Here is an 18,744-nt window from a genome sequence, read left to right on the forward strand (position 1 = left end):
CACAGCCAATCATAGCTCCCCGTTCCCGTGACGTCATGCTGTGTTTGTTGCTAGGAGACGGTTCAGGGTTTTGAGGGAGAGAAACAAAATGGCGGCTCTCCACCCACTTTATTGGTTACTATCCACACTAGAGAGATAACCCGCTTTGGCAGCGCTCTAACTCCTTCCTGGCTGAAAGGCTATGGAATTCTGGGAGTTGGAGTATGTTGTGGGCCCCCAGATGATGAGGGGGAAGGGGAGGCTGTGAAGAAGGCTTTAAAGGTCTTTGCAAAAGGGAGCTTTTTGTCAAAGGCTTTTTTAAACTGTGGTCTGTCTGTAAATACTTTGAACGAATGAACAGTGTCAGAACAATGACTGAAACAATGGAGTTTATCAGAGGGGAGTCGGATGAAAAGAAAGTGGGGCCAGAACGCATTCAGCGAATATACGTGAATTCGCATTGCGTCCGGACTGACTTCACATTGACCGATATTGCGTCTGGTAGTCTATCACGCAATAACCTGAAACCCCACGATTACGTTCAGATTGCCATTGGATTATACTTCCAATTTCTCTCATATTGATCCATGGATGATTTGATTCAGGTTTTTGAGGTCAATCTTTTGACTAAAATGTCTAGACTTATACATGAGTATATAAAGTAACTATTGCAATAATCTCACACTGCAACCTTTTGGGAACCATGGATGGAGGCATTATGCATTAGATGTGTCCCTGGACTAACTATGAGTAAGGACAAAGACTTCCCTCAACACATTTAGACCTAAGAATGTGTGTGTTGTTTGCCTTCAAGTTGTTTCTGACCTATGGTGGCCCTAGGTCCTCTACTGTGACTTATGGCAGAGGTTGCCCATAGAACCGCACTGGAGGAACTGGAGAGTCCTAGAGCGAATGTATTAATTGAACTCACAAAGGTCAAAGCCACGAATGTGGAGGGCTGACTGTACATCCTACTCTGCCCTCTGCCAGTTTCACCCTCATTCTATTGTGCTTCCCAGCAGTGGCATCAATGGAGGGTGCGGGGGGTGCAAAACGCACCAGGTGGCACCCTAAATGGGGTGACACCACTGTTCCCCAAAAGTGCCCAGCAGGGAAAAAAAGCTCTCCACTTGCTGCTGGTTACTGCAAGCAATGAATGTGTCTCTCTGTCCACTCCATCTGGGTGGAAAGCATGAAGGGTGCGTGGGCTCAGGGGGGCAGAGAGATACTTTCCTCCCTCCCAAACAGAGCAGAGAGCAAGGAGGTCTCTCCACTTTCTGAGCCTGGCTGGCTGGAAGGTAGGGATGTGTTTGCATGTGTTTGTGTGTGTTGTTATGCCTCAGGGGCCAGAGAAATACCTTCCTCCCTCGCCGTCTGCCTTTACCAGATATTCACTTCTGCCGCATGAAACTATGTAAATGTGAATACATTTAGACAGTGCATACAAGGTGTAATTTTAAGTTTGGGCGTTGTTTATGTCACTACTATTGCCATTACCTTCAGTGAGATACAGGAATTACAACGTATGAGTAACATTAGTACAAAAACATTGTTAAGGATTCTGTATGGGCTGCATGTGGTTTGTGTGTATGGATGCAGCTGAGGGTGGTATAGAGCCAGCATGGTGTAGTGGTTTGAATGTTGGACTGTGATTGTGGAGACCAGGGTTCGAATCCTGGCTTGGACATGTAAACCCACAGGGTGACCTTGGGCAAGTCGCTCTCTCTCAGCCTCAGAAGATGAAAATGGCAACTTTCTCTGAAGGACCTTTCCAAGAAAACCCCATCATAGGTTCCCCTTAGGGTCACCATAAATTGGAAACAACTTGAAGGCACACAACAGCAAATGGTGTGGTATGGGAGGAGGTCAATGGGGCAGGGGTGATACCAGGTGACAACAAGCCTCATGATGCCACTGCTTCCCAGCCTCTATTCATCTGATCATACCACATCCCCCTATAAATGCATAGGAATCATCCTGATTTTGGTATAGTGAAAGACAAGTTTCTGACAAGAGTCTCCTTCTTTGGAAGTCTTCAAATAGAGGTTGGATGGCCATCCGTCAGGGGTGCTTTGATTGTGAATTCCTGCATGGCAGGGGTTTGGACTAGATGGCCATGGTGGTCTCTTCCAATTCTATGATTCTGAGATATGCAGCAAGATTTTTGGTAAATGGTTGAGGCCACGCACACTGCCAACAATGTGACAAGCCACTCTTGAAATGAGAGAAATCAAACGTGTAAAAGACATGTGCACAGACAAAATTTACTTTCACATGCCATGATTTCAAAAGCTAAACTCATTTCTTATTTATGATTTTCAAATACTGTATGCACTGTTGGAAATCCTTGAAGAGATTCACAAACAATGGCTCTGCCAGCTTCTTCAGATCTTGAAAATTTGATTTCGGGGATGTTGTCTTCAAATATACTGTATATAGGAAGATACCCTGAGAAAACTCTCCTATCCATCTCTGCCTGGTATTGTGTGCAGCATAGTGTTAAATATGTGCAAGTAAATTCCATTGGCCGTGTTTCCACATCTTTTAAACTAGAAATCCTGTTTTAATAAACCATCATGTAACCAAGCATTCTGCTGGTGCATACAGTTCATGTGCGTAGCCATGTGAACAGACAAATTAGGGATAGCTTTGTGCAACATATAATTTCATAAATCTGGGATTATAGTTAGGCGGATCAAAATAAACCAGGATTATAATACAGGTTTAAACAGTGTCTGTTGTTGATTTACAATTTTTTTATCTTGCTAGCTATAATCCTGCATTCAGATTTTGTTCCAAACTACCCCTCTCTCAAAAGGAACAGCAAACAAGTTCTGTGCACTAGGACACTGGTCCTAAACATTGCAGTGGCAAATGAACCCAGTCCCTAAACCCAGAACAATTTACTCCATACCTAGCATCCTTAAGAGTTCAGTTTTCTTTCCAGAAGTCAAACGCCCTACCTACTCTTCTCCACTATACATAAATTACAGCCTAACTCCAGGATATGTTAATTTACAGACTATTTTAAACTGACCGGTGGTACAGAGACAACGTAGCATGAATATTTATTTATTATAAAATACTTTTCCTGGAAAATAACGGAGCTGAGAGGGGCACACAAAATTGGTAATGCAGCACTTGGATGTACAGCAAGCAAAGTATTTTTTAAAAGAAAATATTAAGCCATTGGTTTAAAAACACCTTTCCTTGCACTGGTTTCCTTTTGCCTCTCTATAGTGTGAACATGCAATGGAAGTTAAGAGAAGAGAGACAGTTATGTCCAATGTTTGTTGGGAATCATATTGGAGACTCCCCAAAGTATTAGCATCTAAATTAAAGTTTGCCATCATTTTTATTTTGTGTTTACTAATTAAGGTTGCCAGGTTTTAGAAATAACCATAAGGGGCAGCCAAAATTCACGACATGTGAGGCTGACAATTTTCTGTCTTTATGAAAATCCATACTTGGTTTCTTTTTTGGCATGCATCAACAATCCTGAATCTGTCTTAAACATGTCATGATTATTTGCATTGGTGATGAATGCCTGCTGCAGCGTGGCTTTATCTTTTCTCAAAATGCCACATCCCCAAATACTGGAATGTTGACATCCCAATTAGTCTACATAAAGAGACACACTTTCCAGCCCTCAAATGAGGGATATAATATGGAACACCTTGCAACCCTAATTCTGATCCACCTCTCTTCTGACTTGCAGAAATCAACATGCCAGCAAAAGATAACACATAATGGATGTCATATGGTTGAAAAAGGCATGGGATAAACCTTTTATAAATCTAGCAAACCTATTCTACTGTGTGGCTGAATCTGCACCGCAGAAAGCATGCAGTTTGACACTGCTTTAACTGCCATGGCTCCGTGCTATGGAATCCTGGGATTTGTAGTTTTTAGGAAACATTGTACCTTCATTTAAAAAAAGAGCACTGTGTAGTTGGGCCAAACAAAAGGGGAAGAATGAAATACTGGCACTTGTAACTAATGAATCTGATAGGTTTAGTAATTTGTTTGTGAACTTTTTAAACTAGGAGTTACTCCTAAGCGTACTTACATTTCACCTAAACTGATGAGAATCATTAGTGAGAAACGGATGAGAAAAACGAATGAGGGAAGTGAATATATCCATCAAAGAATGAACAATATTGTCACAATGAAAGCATATAATTTTTGTTTTCCTGTTCAGATTGATCTGGGAATTATATTCAGCAAACATGTCTTAATTCTACATTAATTAGTTTTTTAAAAAAAAGATCTGGTAGAAACACTTTATTTCACCATAATTCCTAAATTAAAAGGCACATACTAACATCCAGAAGTCTTTTAGAATCAGTTTTGTTCATTGTCCTGAAAGTTTGATTGTGCTTTTACACATCTTACTGATTCTACAGATCTTTTGTAGGTACCCCAGGTGCACGATTTCTCCCCAATCTTTCATTCTGTGTGATTTCATTTTGCTAAAGTAATAACGATTCCAGCTTAGCAGACAGAACTGTAATAAATGTAAGTAGATGAAAATATTTGCATATGTATGTACACACATATACACAAAAGGAAATCTTCTGTAACAGCAAAGAGGTGCTATCTCTTCTTAGTAGAGCCGGATGCACTGGAACCAAGTTTCAGAATAATTGCTGGAGCTTTTATTAAGAGAAAGAAATAAAAAGAAGGAAAGAGAGGAAGAACTGTCTCAAAGATGTTGCGAGCCAACATAATTATTTCTTATATTGTAGGCATCCAGTTCCTTTCTTCACTGGTTTGCTCAGATTTAATTCACTTCCAGAGGAGATGATGGGCAATTTATTTTCCATATGGTAGCGAATGAGATGACTCACACTGTCAAATACATGGTCTTTGGTTCTAACCTGGAAAAAGTAAGAATATTAAATATCATTGTTAGCTGAAAACTAAAAATTATCCTCTCTGTGTTGGTAGAGTAGTATCGAATGATTGAGTAGTATAGAAATCCAATCAATGAAGTAATAATTGAGATAAATTCAAGGAACTGGAGGTATTGTATTGGAGTAAGAATCATGTGATCCTCCAGATCAGTGGTTCTCAACCTGTGGTCCTCCAGATGTTTTTCACTCCATCTCCCAGATTCCTTCATCATTGGCCATGCTGGCAAAGGCTTTGGGGTGCTGAAGTTCAAAACAGCTGGAAGATCAAAGGTTGAGAACCTCAAAGGCTGGTATTTGCCTGTTGCCTTCATGTGGTGAAAAATCCTATCCCATCACCAGTACATAGAACGTAGAGTAGTTGTATCTTGTTCTTTGCTTCAGAACATTATTACAACACTCTTGTTCAGTATTGTTCCTACCTTGCCTTCAGGATCCACCAGCAACAAATGCTTTGCTTGCCCTCCTTGCAGTCCACTCAGAACATACTGGCCAGGTGAGCTGGTACTTTCCCGAACCAAAAAATCCCCATCGGTGACTAAGAGGCTCTCTGCTGCTTTTCTAGTTAACTTTCCATGGTAGCATTCTTCGTCCCGCAGCTGTTGTGTCACAGATGTGATACACCCAGGACCTGCTGTGTTGGAAAGGTTCTGCTCCACAGCATCCAATGATTCTGAAATTAAAAGAAACAAAATATAACCATCACAGATACATGTTCTAAATCAGGGCTGAGTTAACTTTACTCCAGCTAATGGAGTAGATTCAACAGAATTAATAGAATCATAACATCACAGAGTTGGAAGAGACTTCAGGGGCAACCCACTCCAACCCTCTGCAGTGCAGGAACACACAGTCAAAGCACCTCGACAGATGGCCATGCAGCCTCTCTTTATAACCTCCAAAGAAGGAGAGTCTACCACTCTCAGAGTGTATGTGTTTCACTGTCAAACAGCTCTTACTGCCAGGAAGTTCCTCCTAATGTTAGGTGGAATCTTTTCCTGTAGTTTGCATCCCTTGCTCCATGTCCTAGTCCAGTGATGGTGAAGCTTTTAGGGACCGAGTGCCAAACTAAAAGGTGTTCCGGCACTGGGTGTGGGACTTCTGGGGGGACAGGACTTCCAGGATGGGATTTCTTTCCCCACCTCCCAGGATTTCAGCTGCCTCTCTTTAGACAAGAGGCACGCACCTGTTCCTCTTCTTCCCCCCTTGCCATCCCGGGCCTCCAGCTGACTCTCTGGAGACAGCTGAAGGCCCAGGAGGACCGGAAAGAGGAATAACAGGCATGTGCCTGTTTCTCCTCTTCCTTGCCCTCCGTGTGCCCTGAAAATAATAATAATAATAATAATAATAATAATAATAATAATAATAATAATAATAGGATTTATTTATATGCCGCCCAATCACTGGGAATCCGGGAGGCTTACAAATGGCTTTACATGCCTTCTCTGGCACACATGCCATAGGTTCGCCACCACAGCCCTAGTCTCTGGAGTTACAGAAAACAAGCTTGCTTCATCCTCCTTCCAGTATTTAAACAGGGCTATCATATCACATCTTAACCTTCTCTTCTTCAAGCTAAACATACCCAGCTCCCTAAATTGCTCCTCATATAGGAGATGTATTCTAGACCTTTCACAATTCTCCTCTGGACACGCTCCAGTTTCTCCACATCCTTTTTAAATTGTGGTGCCCAGAACTGGACACAGTATTCCAGGTGAGGCCTGACCAAAGCAGAATAGAGTGGCACTATTACTTCCCTTGATCCAGACACTATACCTCTATTGATGTAGCCTAAAATTGCATTGGCCTTTTTGGCCTCTCTCTTTCTGTACTGGCTAACAGACAAGATGAGAAGAAAGGCAGGTGGTTTCATTTGAGGCAAAATAGGACATGTTTCTATGCATTGCTTCATGAAGAGAGTAAAAGACAAGTGAACTCTTAGGACCAACAGGTTACTTACCTGTTGACTTGCAGTCCTCTGGACAATTTTCATAAATAGTCATGGATTTGGGGCTCTCGTTCTGAAAGAAGGAGAAAATAATCCCACCTGCCATTGTTTATAACCTCCAGCAGATCAAATCTATGAACCTAACATGACTTTGAAGCTCATTTGACTCAAAAGTTCTGGGCAATCAAAATAGATGTGAAGTGAATAAATGTAATTAATAAATTACCAATAATCTATCCTTAATGTTCTGTTTGTGGCAATACCCCAGACGTATGAACCAATGGTAGCTAAATTTAACAACATTTATGGAACATAAAACATTACATGGATGTGAAGACCCTGACTCCTCTAAAGCTGTTCTTTATGCAGGCCAGCAAACAACAGGCTCTTGTTTGGTGTAACTATTTCATTCAATAATGCAGTACAGGATATTTCTCTTAATGATCAGCCCAAACAGCCTTTTTTGCCATTTCCATTCATCAGTTCTAAACTTTTTCCTTTGGAGCAACAGAGAACAAGTAGTCAGTTCCCTCCATTGGTCAGGCTGATCATTTTTCCTAATATAGATTAGGTTAAATGCAAGGCACATTGCTAAGACATGACAAAAATAAAGGGACTTACTAGAGAGTATTGCTGTTCATAGTGCAAGAGGCAGTGAGCCTTTTCTTCTCTGGGTATCTTCAGTCTGGCATCTAATAATCCACCTGCAGGAGTCTCTTTCCCTGGGATTTCATTGTAGTAGTCATGATCCTCCTTATCCTGAATATTCCATGTGGACCCACCAAGATTCACTACTTCTCTGTACAGCATTAAAATAAGAAACGAACAACTTTCATATTTGTCATATGTGATGAAGTACATGGATTCAGAAACAGCATTAAATCAAATCAATCTATTTGTGATTTCGGTTCTTCCCTCTTGAAAGACCCTTAAAGTTTTATGAATTTTAGAAATGGCACTAAACTACTCAGAATAATTTCACAAGATACACAAAAAAGAACTGGAAATACTTTAAACACATATTAAAAACATTGCAATAATTAAACTGAAAGCAGCAATCGATAACAAAGAAGTCAGGTACCAATAAAACTAAACATTAGAGATTTTGGGGGGGAGCCTTAGGGCTCGAACAGACAGGCCAAAATAAAGCTGCTTTGGGTCACCTTGGAGCTATGCTGTTTAAATGACACATGCATCTTAAAAGGCCAGATGTTGTGCCAAAGCTGCGCTCCAGTCCTTTGGCACGGCTTCTGGCCTCTTAGGACGCACGCATCATTTAAACAGTATACCTCCAAAGTGACCCAAAGCAGCTTTATTTTGGCCTGTCTGTTTGGGCTCCTTAACTGGCAAAAGAAGCTAAAGAGGAAAGGTATTCCAGGCCTGTGATGCCATCACCAGGCCTGGGGTTGGACTTGATGGCCCTTGAGGTCTTTTCCAACTCTATGATTCTATGGTTCTATGGTTCTACAAAAAAAAAGGCCCTGCCTCTTGTGCTTACTCACCTAACAGTTCGAGAAGATGGCACAGAGAGAAAAGTTTTCGAGGCCAAAGCTTGGATGGATCTACATGGGAATTTAAATGAGAATTTAGCTCTTCAGAATGGGATGGTCATCCAGTGGTACTAACAAAATAATGGAGTCTACTATTTTACAACCAACTAGAAATTTTTAGAAACTTCACAATAACCATTCCTATTTCCCATGGAAGCCTTGGACAGGTGGAAAATCAACCCCGTTTTGCCAGTTTCCCATAATGTTGCTTTTTGTTACTGAACTAAGAGAAAGTCACAATCTTTGAGATTACTGTTGAAGCTTTAATTTGGTTTCTTCATTGCTTCTTCCTTCAAACAATTTTACACATGTGTGCATTCTTATCAGAGCTAGGAAATAACAAGTTACAACTAATAGTTTTGCCGATAATGAATTAACTTTTCATGAGAATATAACGGACCTGTGTTTCAGTAAAAATCCATGATTAAAACCTGTGCTTTTCCCATGAATAAAAAGCAGCACTAGAATGCCTCTTTATGTATGGGATAATTGTGCAATAACCGCAATGTAATGTAAAAACTTTTGCAACTGATGGGAGCTATATATTGCTATGCACCAGTCTATTTTTGGTAGTGTGATAAATTCCCTAGAGAATGAGGAACAGTGTTATTCTTTTGTCCTAAGTACTGATGTTTTTTAATTCCTTTTGTAAGATTACTTGTAAAAGATGATCATTTGGACAGATATTTTTCAAGTTTATGTTATTCCCTCATCAATCTGATGGTGTTTTTTAAGTGGTTCCCTCCTATGGAATCCTGAGATTGGATGTTTAGGGATGCAGCTGTGGCAGTTAAAATGGAATCATAGGGCTATAATTCTGTAGTGTGTGAAAGGGCCCAGGTTATACAAAATTAGAACAAGCCAAACCAACCAACCAACAGTGTTTATTGGTAAGGATTAAAGTACAATCATATTTGGCATTCAGTTGTGTCCATGAATGAAGATAGGTAAAAGACTACTGAGAACTTTTTGAAAATGACAGGCAAATAGCAGAAAACAATATTTACAATCTTTGGGCCCGAACAGACAGGCCAAAATAAAGCTGCTTCGGGTCACTTTAGAAGTGTGCTATTTAAATGACACATGCATCCTAAGAGGCTGGAAGCCACACCAAAGCCAAGCTCCAGTCCTAAGGACTGAAGCACGGCTTTGGCACAGCTTCTGGCCTTTTAAGATGTGTATGTCATTTAAACCTCCAAAGTGACCCGAAGCAGCTTTATTTTGGCCTGTCTGTTCAGGCCCTTTGAAAATACCATTGCTAACCTTTCATTGGAAGTTATCACAGCAGAAGGATTCTTCAAGTATTGTTTGAACCGGAGCTCAAAAGCTTTCCCAATGGTATTTATGACTTCCTGGGCTACTCCACACGGGCATTCCAATATATGGCATGCTAAGAACAGCAAGGAGGGAGTTGGGGAAAACAGATGGATTTATTATATTCTCTGAAATATAGTCAACAGCACCTGGCATGCATTGACAGTCTCCCATCCAAGTACTCTCACCCTGTTTACCTTCCAAGATCTGACAGGATCTGGTGCCTTATTTGGGCCCTCTGACCAAATATATATCATACGGCAATACTGTAACAGAAGGCACAATCATCTCATGTTTGCTTAACATCAGTGACTAATTGCCCCTGTACAAATATTTTGTTCATTTAATGTCTGATAGATTTTAATGTGCATTTAATGTCTGTCAGACTTTCAGAGTGCATCTTTAAAAAAAAAGTTTAGTGCTTACAAAGAGGGGGGAAACATAAGAGAAAAATGCATCACACACCCACCACACTTCCCTAGATTGACTGTCAGATGGCACATGGATACCAGTCTCTTGTGAGCTATCAAATGACAAAACTGGTTATCACTTGGATGTTCTGACTTCCTCATCTTTTTCATGGACTTCACAGGTATGTACACGTATGGTGAAAAGTTTACACACACAAATAGAGATCTTTTAGCCCAGATATTCACATTTTGGGAAGTGGTTGCCTATCATAGAATAAATATCTGTTTTTATCAAAATAGGTAATGTGGAAAATGGAATAATCAGTCGTGGCTTTGATATAAATTATGTCTGGCATTCTGCATTACACTTACAGATCTGTAACTCAAGTTGCACACCCATAACTGCTCTGTATTCACTAACACTGCCTGGTAAAGTAGGTTGCAGGGAGGGGTTGGATGAGGAGATATGTCTACACTTATTTAGCTAAGTAGACAAATGTCAATATTATTTTCTCAATAAATCTTACAAGACCATCCTCTCCCTTTGGGGTACATCATGTTTTTACAGCAACTTTGTGAACTGGCCAACATAACCAAATTACCAGCTAATCCTTTAGTGCATGCAGCCTTCTTGTAAGTAATTCTTCCTACCTCTTTGATTAACAGGATCTTTTGCGACGTAGGCAACATAGTCTGTTGTATCCTAAAACACCCAAAACCAGAAAGGAAAGAAGGGTTATTTAATGAGGTAAAGCTGCAACCGCAATCTTTTATTTTCTTTCAAAGAAAACAGCAGAGGTAGACAGGCCAAAGGACATGAAAGTACTACTGGATAAGGAAACCAAACTACACTTCGTTTATGCTGCTCACCGAAGCATCCTTTTGTCCAACTTATTTATTTATTTCATTTCTATGCTACATTTCTCCCAAAGGGCGGCTCACAAGATAAAATTGTTTAATTAAAACAGTATAAAATTAAAATTAAAATGTACAAAAGTTAAAAACATTACTAAAACACGTACCCCTTATAAAAGCCACCCTGTCATGATTTTAAAAAGCCTGTCTGAATAAAAGTATTTTTTACCACCAGCAAAAGGCTAGCAGGGAGGGGGCCAGCCTAACCATCTGCAGAAGATGGTTCCAGAGGGTGAGAGCAGCCACCAAGAAGGCTCTCTCTCGTGTCCTCACCAAGCGAGCCTGTGATGTTGGCAGGATCAAGAGAAAGCCTTCTCCTGAAGATCTTACGGCTTTAGCAGGTTTGTATAGGGATATGCGGTCTCTTAAATAGTCTGGACCTAGGATTTTCAATGACAAATACATAATATGATTATGGCGGGGTACAGACCACCCAAAAAGGATGGTCTCCTAGTGCCTAGTTTTGGTCCGCGGGGAAGCCGCAGCCTCCAGACCGTGGGGCTCCCCTGCGGATCAAAAAGAACCCGTGAAAAGCGGGTTCTTGCAATGCCATTACGGTGTCGCAGTGTGCCAATGGTACAGTCATAAAGATGAATAGCAGTTTAACATGAAAATGGGTCAAGGATGAAAATAGAAAACTGGCAGATAAGGTTAAATGTGTTCTTAATGTTCAGAAGTCTGTACTTACAGGGTCACCTCCAGAGGCAAATGAAATGGACTGCATGTGATGATTGGCAATAATCTGAAAAATATAAAATAGTTATATTAAATAATAATACATTTTCTTATATATCCAATATTTATTCATATCTCCTCTTTCCCCTGATATGGGATTCAAGGTGGCTTACAACAAAGTTAAATTAAGATACAGCTAAAAGCCTAATAATATAAAAATTTAAAAACAATCTAACATATTAAAACATCAACCTCATATATAAGTTGAGGGCAAGCTTTGGGGCCAAAATGATAGATTTTAATATGACTCATGGAAAAGTCAAGGGTAACATAACTGTTTGAGTTCAAACTAAAGGCTGGATGGATAAGATAACAGAAGGAGGTCAGTGCTTCCAGGACAGACAGCACTCTTGCCTTTCACCAAGGGATAATTCCTGTTTTTACACTGACCCATTGATAAGCTGACTAAGGTTTTTTGGGTCAATTTTTTTACTTAAATTTCTAGACTTATACATAAATATATACATTAAGTGCAGTGGGTGTAAAAAATGAAGAATGCAATGTACCCGCTTACCTGTTGTGTCTCAACATTCTGTAGAGTAAGACTGGTTGTCGAAACAGTTAGTTTTATATTCGTGCCAGAAAACTGAAGATTACTTTTACCAAGCACAGGAGACAGAAATTTAGCTGGAGGCTGTCAAGAGAACAAAAATTATTATGTATCTTCTTTCTTTCTTCTTTCTTTTCGTTTTTTGTATTTCGATCGAAACCAGCAAATGAAGTTCATTATCACAAGGCTGCTTTAGATTGAAACAGACCCTTCTGACATGTGTTCATAAAATTACAGGATCGTAGTTGGAAAGGCCACAAGGGCCATCTAGTTCAACCTTCTGCAATGCAGGAACACACAGTCAAAGCACTCCTTCTTTGGAAAGGTTAACAGTTTTGAATGAGAGTTCCAAGAACCTTCCAGCCAAGATGCCAAATCCAAAACAGTAACATTTCCAACCTCTCCTTTCAAAGGGTGCAAGGAAATATTTATAGGTTATGACCTATAAAGCCCTATACAGTTTAAGTTCAGGCTTTCTGACATAACTTATTTCCTTAGGAGAGAAGCCCTTCTCTCATCCCCACCACCTTCACAGGCACAACTGATAGGGATATGAGACAGGGCCTTCTCAGTGGCTGCCCCAGGCTCTAGAACAGTGATTCCCAAACTCTGCCCTTCCAGGTGTTTTGGACTTCAGCTCCCAGAATCCCAGACCACTGGCCAAGATGGCTAAGGCTTCTGGGAGCTAAAGTCCAAAACACCTGGAGAACCAGAGTTTGGGAATCACTGCTCTAGAACTTCCTTCCAGGGGAGGATAGAATGGTTCCTTCATTGCAATCCTTTTGCCAGTAGTCAGATTTTTATTCCAACAGGCTTTTAAAAAGAGCTTTCAACAGGTTGCTTACTGGTTTTATTGGTTTAAGTGTATGTAGCAGTATATTTTGTACTGTTTTTAAATGTGGCTGGTAGTTCAATTCCACTTTAATGCCGATCTTGTGTGTATTTTAACTGTATTGCATTTTAATTTGTAAACCTCCTTGAATCCCAGTATTGGAGGAAAGTGGGGTATAAATGAAGTTTGTTTTTAGTGTGTGCCTTAGTCATTTCAAATTTAGAGTGATCCTAAGCCCATAATCAACCCATACCCCGCATCATGGGGTCTCCTTGACAGGATTTGTTCACTGAGGTTTTTGCCTTTGCCTTTCTCTGAGGTCGAGAGAGTATGACTTGCTAAAGGTCACCCTCTGGGTTTCCATGGCCGAATAGGGATTCAAAGCCTGTTCTCCAGAGTCATAGTCCAACACTTAAACCATTAAATCATACTGGCTGTAAATGAAGTTTAATAATAATAAAGTTTAACAATAAAATTAACAGTAATTTTAAGATACACTACTTGGGCATTTTAAAAGAAAATTCTCAACTAGCTCCTTCCTGGTTGTCTATTTCTGGGCAATTTTCTTCCAACTTTTTTGACCTGGTGGGACCTGGGGATTTCCCCCTCCCCAAAATAGCCCTTGGGGCTGCACTTTACCTGCCCCTGCTATAGATACATAACTAATGCAATAGATGCATAACAGATGATCAAAATGAGTCCAATCTTACTGGGAATGGATAGTGAGCAAGCATTCCTTTAATAGGGGTTGGGCCATAAATACTTTTAATCCAAGAGTAAAAGAAGAGAGAATGACTCAGACTGACATTCTATTTGGGTCCAAGCTACCTAAGGAGACTAGATAGGAGAGCAAGGTGGAACTGTGGGATTACATGATGGAGGACAACTGAGATCGTCAAAGGATCCAGTCCTAAAGCCAGTTATGAGTATTACATTCTTATTGCCAATGGCAGGTATGTTCAGGTTTGCACCACAGGAACCAGATTCCCCTAGTGCTGTCTGCAAACCACTGAGACCAATAACAGTTTTTAGTTTAGCATGAGAAACTCAAGATGTACAAACCCTCCATCTGTCCCAATTTGGCTGATTTAATCTAGTGTCAGGCATATTTTTAAAAGGTCACGATGATCTTTGGAAACTAGCTAAGGAGTCACGCTAACCTAAGGAGACCTTGTTGTTGTTGTGTGCCTCCGAGTCATTTTTTACTTATGGAGACACTAAGGCAAACCTATCACAGAGTTGTCTTATTTATATGTTTTATATGTTTTATGCGTTTTATACACACTTTGTTGTCTAATGGTCTGTTGGCTGAAATAAAGATTATATATATTATTATAAGAGTTGTGTTAATCAAGTTTCTTCACAGGGGTTTGCCATTGCCATCCTCTGAGGCTGAGAGAGTGTGACTGGTGCAAGGTCACCCAGTGGGTTTATATGGCTGAGTGGAAAATCGAATCTTGATCTCCAGAATCATAGTCTCAAACCACTATACCACACTGGCTGTAGAGGAAGCCTAGACTGTACTAAAATAAAAGTTAAATGGGTTTGCTGCTTACTCCATCCTCCCCCAGCCTTTCCTCATATCCTCTTGCAACAGAGACTAAATGAGTCCTCTCACATATCCTCTCCCAAACAGAGATTAAGCGAGTCCCATCACAAAGCAGTTAAAAACCATACCTCCACCTGTCCATCTAATCAGGGTTGTCTCAAATCCTATCAATGGTTTGTCATTCCAGAGTTACAGCTATCAGCTATCCTGGAGTCCTTTTGTCAATTCCATAGGAAACCCACCAAGCTTTTGTTACACCGTGAGACAACATCAAGTACTCTTCAGGGCTATGAAATCGGATATAATTATCAGCCCCAGACATAGCCACCTGGTGCTCACAGTCTGCTCATGGACCCTGTGTGCATATAAGATCCCTCTCACCCACTTTGCCACCCTCAGACTTTGTCTGAGCCAATCCTTATCTTCCATAGACCCCCCCAACCTTTCTAGACTGATAATTACCATGCCCTTGTTATCTGATCTTCCATCCTTTCCCTTCGTCTGGTATGGATGTTAAGGTTGCATTGGTTTGGATTGTTTGCATGCACCTTTCCACTTTTCATTGAAACTGGCACCTCTCTGCAGCTAGTACAGTGGACCCTTGGTTTCCGCTGGGGTTTGGTTCCAAGATCCCCCGTGGATAACAAAATCCATGGATGCTCAGTCAAGTCCCATTAAATATAATGACATAGCAAAATGGAAAATCAAGGTTTGATATTTGAAATTTATACTTTTTTTGAACATTTTCAAACCGTGGATGCTTGAATCCGTGTATAAAAAATCAGTGTATAAGAAGGGCCGACTGTACTGTTATACACAGATGAAAATTCCCCTTAAGTTACCCACCTCTTGCAGACCTCTTTTTGAGCTAATAATTTCCCCAACATATCAAGGAGACACTGATACTGTTGGTGGGGTCCCCAAGTCCCCCACCCTTTAGGGTAACAGTTGGGACTGCTTAATCTTCTGTCTCCCCCCTTTTTATTAGCCATTGTCACAATGTCCCAGTTTCTCTCCCTTTGCCCCACTTTCCCCTCTGTCTTCACTTACTTCAATGGAGCAAAGTGAGTTCAAAGTGCGAAAGTAGTTTGCACTCATTAACTCGGCTGCGGGGAGAGGAGAGATGGTGGTGACCCAATCTTGCCCTTCCCAGTAGACTCAGGTAGAAGCAAGCTGCAGCCTTTCCTAGCTTGTGTGTTCTTCCTCATTAATAACTTTTCCCATCCTGACCACACTCTGATGTTGCTTGACCCAATTGTTCTTGTTTTCATCTGTGAAATGTTGGAGGGAATGGATGTGTCATTCTGCTCTTTTCCTTCACTCTGTGGAGATGGCAGGCAGAAGATATAGGTGAAATGACATTTCAGCAATGCTAGGAACTGCTTGTCAAATCATATCCCATTTTAAGTGGATGCCTCTCTTTCTACTTACATGTTTACAATTAATGTAAAACAATGGGGCTTTGAAAGCAACTATTCTAACTTCATGGATTGTGAACACTTGTGGACAGTTCCTGGAATTTAGTTGTAGCTCCTGGGGTTGCTGTTAATTTAAAAATGACAGCTGAGATTCTACATCATGGTCTACATTGCATAACTTTATAAATCTGTAGGTGTATTGCAAAAATGCAATAAAACCCTGTTAGTTAATTGTGAAGATACTCAGCCAGGATCCAGCAAGTGTGTCCTGATGTGCATCAGATGCTCCCAGTATGTATCAGGAGCTCCTTATGAGATTCAGGCACATCTGATGTGTGTTGAGCACTTCTGATGCACATTACTGGACAATACCAAAGAGCATTGGATACTTCTCATGTTCACTGAGCACTTATAATGCACATTGTACACTTCCAATAAGCATTCAAGCACTTCTGATGTGCACTGATGTGCATTGGATACTACCCATGCCCAATGGACACTTCTGATGTGCATCGGACACTTGTGAGATGCAACTGACAATTCTGATGCACATTGGAAACTCCTGTTGCTCTGCCACTCCCTGGTCAGTCTCCAGATGTAAATCAGAAGTGCCCTGTTGTGCATGAGGGCCCATTGCATATTGGAGCCATGACAAATCATTCACTGCACTGGCTACCACTGTGCAATGGACTCCCATATGTTGTAACATCACAGCAGCCCCTAGGTCAGTGGTTTGGTGACCCCCAACCATAAAATTATTTTCGTTGCTACTTCATAACTGTAATGTTACTACTGTTTTCTGATGGTCTTAGGCAACCCCTGTGAAAGTGTCATTCGACCCCCCCAAAGGGGACGCGATCCACAGGATGAGAAACATTGTCCTAGATGTAAGTCCACTTATGAAGACCTAACTCCAGGGCTGAATTGTGTCTGTTCTCCTGAACAACAGCATTAGAGCTCTTTGACAACTTATTCCAAGCAGCATTCAGCCAGACTAAAAATTCCAGAATTCCACAGCATAGAACAATGGCAGTTAAAATAGTATGAAAATACCATAATTGTGAAGTATGGATGCACCCTGCGTCTGCCTCTCAAACTGTATGGAGGCATTTAAAGCAGAGCAACAGAGATGTAATAGTAATGGTGTTGGACTAAGACTAGGTCCTTCTCAGCCATGGAAACCCACTAGGTGTCCTTGGACAAGTCAGCTTCAGAGAAAAGCAATGGCAACCTCCTCTGGATAAATCTTGCCAAGAAAACCCTGTGAGAAGATTATCATAACGCAGAACTTACTTGGAGGCACATAACAACAACAAATATATTTAATAGACACTAAAAGACACAACAAAACTAGCATAGATATTTCTGAAAAACTAATCCATATACCTCCCAGACTGATCAAAAGAGGCAAGGCTATACAGAGAAAAAACACTAGCCCATTACATTTACCATTACCTTTAAAGTTATCACATTTACCTTTCGCTTTTTTGTGGCTCCGTGTGTGCCTGGAACAGCTTCACACAGCCGACTTATTGCTTCCCTTCAAAAGAAGAAGAAGAAGATCAGACAGTTTAAATCATTGACTCTTTACCCATCTGACTTACTATAACTTCAATTTCAGAGAGTGGACACTTCATTTGGAGATGTAAGGGTTTTCTTTGGTTCCAGAAAATCACATTGCAGTAGATAACTATTGGTTGCCTATGAAGTATCAGTACTACATGATGTTCTAGCAAGCCAACTACCAAAATTCAGAACCCAGAGATTTTACTTTTGGGATTACAACTCCCATACTCCCCAGCCAGCATGTCCACTGGCTGCAGCTACTGCAAATAATCACTGGTCTCCCAAGCCCTTGGTTTCTGCACTGTCAAGCTACAGTAGGAGATACAATAATAAAGAATAAGAACTGGTTCTTGACATTTAGGCCCAAGAGAATTAAAATTAAAACTTTCCTAATTACAGAGACAACAGCAGTGAACTCCTGCCCCCCCCCACTTGTGTTTTTGCAGTGATACCACATGCTTTTTAATGGGATATGTGTGCTATATTTTTCATTCAACTCCTTTAATTCAATGCCTTTTTGGTGTGACAGTTTAATGAATTTTGTCCTAATTAATTTGTTACTATGATTTATTATAGGAGATTATCACATTACTAATAAACCAAGTTTACCTCTTCTGAATTACATTCAAATTTGAGATGCTATTATTGGCCGGTTATTATGGCATGGATTTTGCCGCCATTGCCACCTACCGATTGCACTCAGGCAAAAATCCAGCTAAAATTCGCCTTTAGCTGTCCAATTTGCAAAGCTGGGAAGCTCCCAAAAGTGAAAAGCGGCCATTTGAGAGCAGATTTTAGCTGGATTTTGCCTGGATGCAGTCAGGAGGCAGCAAAGGTGGCAAAATCCATGTGATAATACCTAACTGCATCCCGAATTCGAATGTAACTCGGAAGTTTAATAAATTGAGTTTATTCTACCTTACCTAAAGGCCCGGGTAGAATTTTATAAGTACATCAAAGATAAAAAGAAAGCTTTTTATCAGCAAAATTGGGCCGATCTAGACAGAGATCTGAAATCAAATGATACCAAAAGCCAGGGTATAAATGCATGCAGTGAATAAATAA

General features: G+C 40.6%; 1 protein-coding gene across 1 annotated transcript; it reads right to left on the reverse strand.

Moving 5' to 3' along the window:
- Nucleotides 1-4,298: 4,298 nt before the first annotated feature.
- Nucleotides 4,299-15,815, reverse strand: LOC149307283 (SHC-transforming protein 4-like). Its single transcript, XM_089537727.1, has 10 exons — nt 15,746-15,815; nt 12,279-12,398; nt 11,718-11,771; nt 10,766-10,817; nt 9,654-9,780; nt 8,343-8,402; nt 7,462-7,639; nt 6,853-6,913; nt 5,315-5,565; nt 4,299-4,859 (listed from the first exon to the last, which is right to left on the reverse strand). Exons 1-10 carry the CDS (start codon nt 15,791-15,793, stop codon nt 4,710-4,712), a joined length of 1,101 nt encoding a protein of 366 aa, XP_089393853.1. The 5' UTR covers nt 15,794-15,815; the 3' UTR covers nt 4,299-4,709.
- Nucleotides 15,816-18,744: the final 2,929 nt, after the last annotated feature.

This window comes from Sceloporus occidentalis, unplaced genomic scaffold, assembly GCF_023333645.1.
Source record: "Sceloporus occidentalis isolate IW3139 unplaced genomic scaffold, rSceOcc1.0.p SCAF_9, whole genome shotgun sequence".
In the NCBI taxonomy this organism is placed as follows: Eukaryota; Metazoa; Chordata; class Lepidosauria; order Squamata; family Phrynosomatidae; genus Sceloporus; species Sceloporus occidentalis.

What these genes read in the sequence shown, in the direction of transcription:
- LOC149307283 (XM_089537727.1), bottom strand. Translation starts at nt 15,793, where the DNA reads ATGAGTGCAAACTACTTTCGCACTTTGAACTCACTTTGCTCCATTGAA. An exon ending in TTGCCTCTGGAGGTGACCCT is followed by an intron (nt 10,818 to 11,717) that starts GTAAGTACAGAC and finishes TGGGTGTTTTAG; the next exon opens with GATACAACAGACTATGTTGC. An exon ending in GTGATAACTTCCAATGAAAG is followed by an intron (nt 8,403 to 9,653) that starts GTTAGCAATGGT and finishes ATTCCCATGTAG; the next exon opens with ATCCATCCAAGCTTTGGCCT.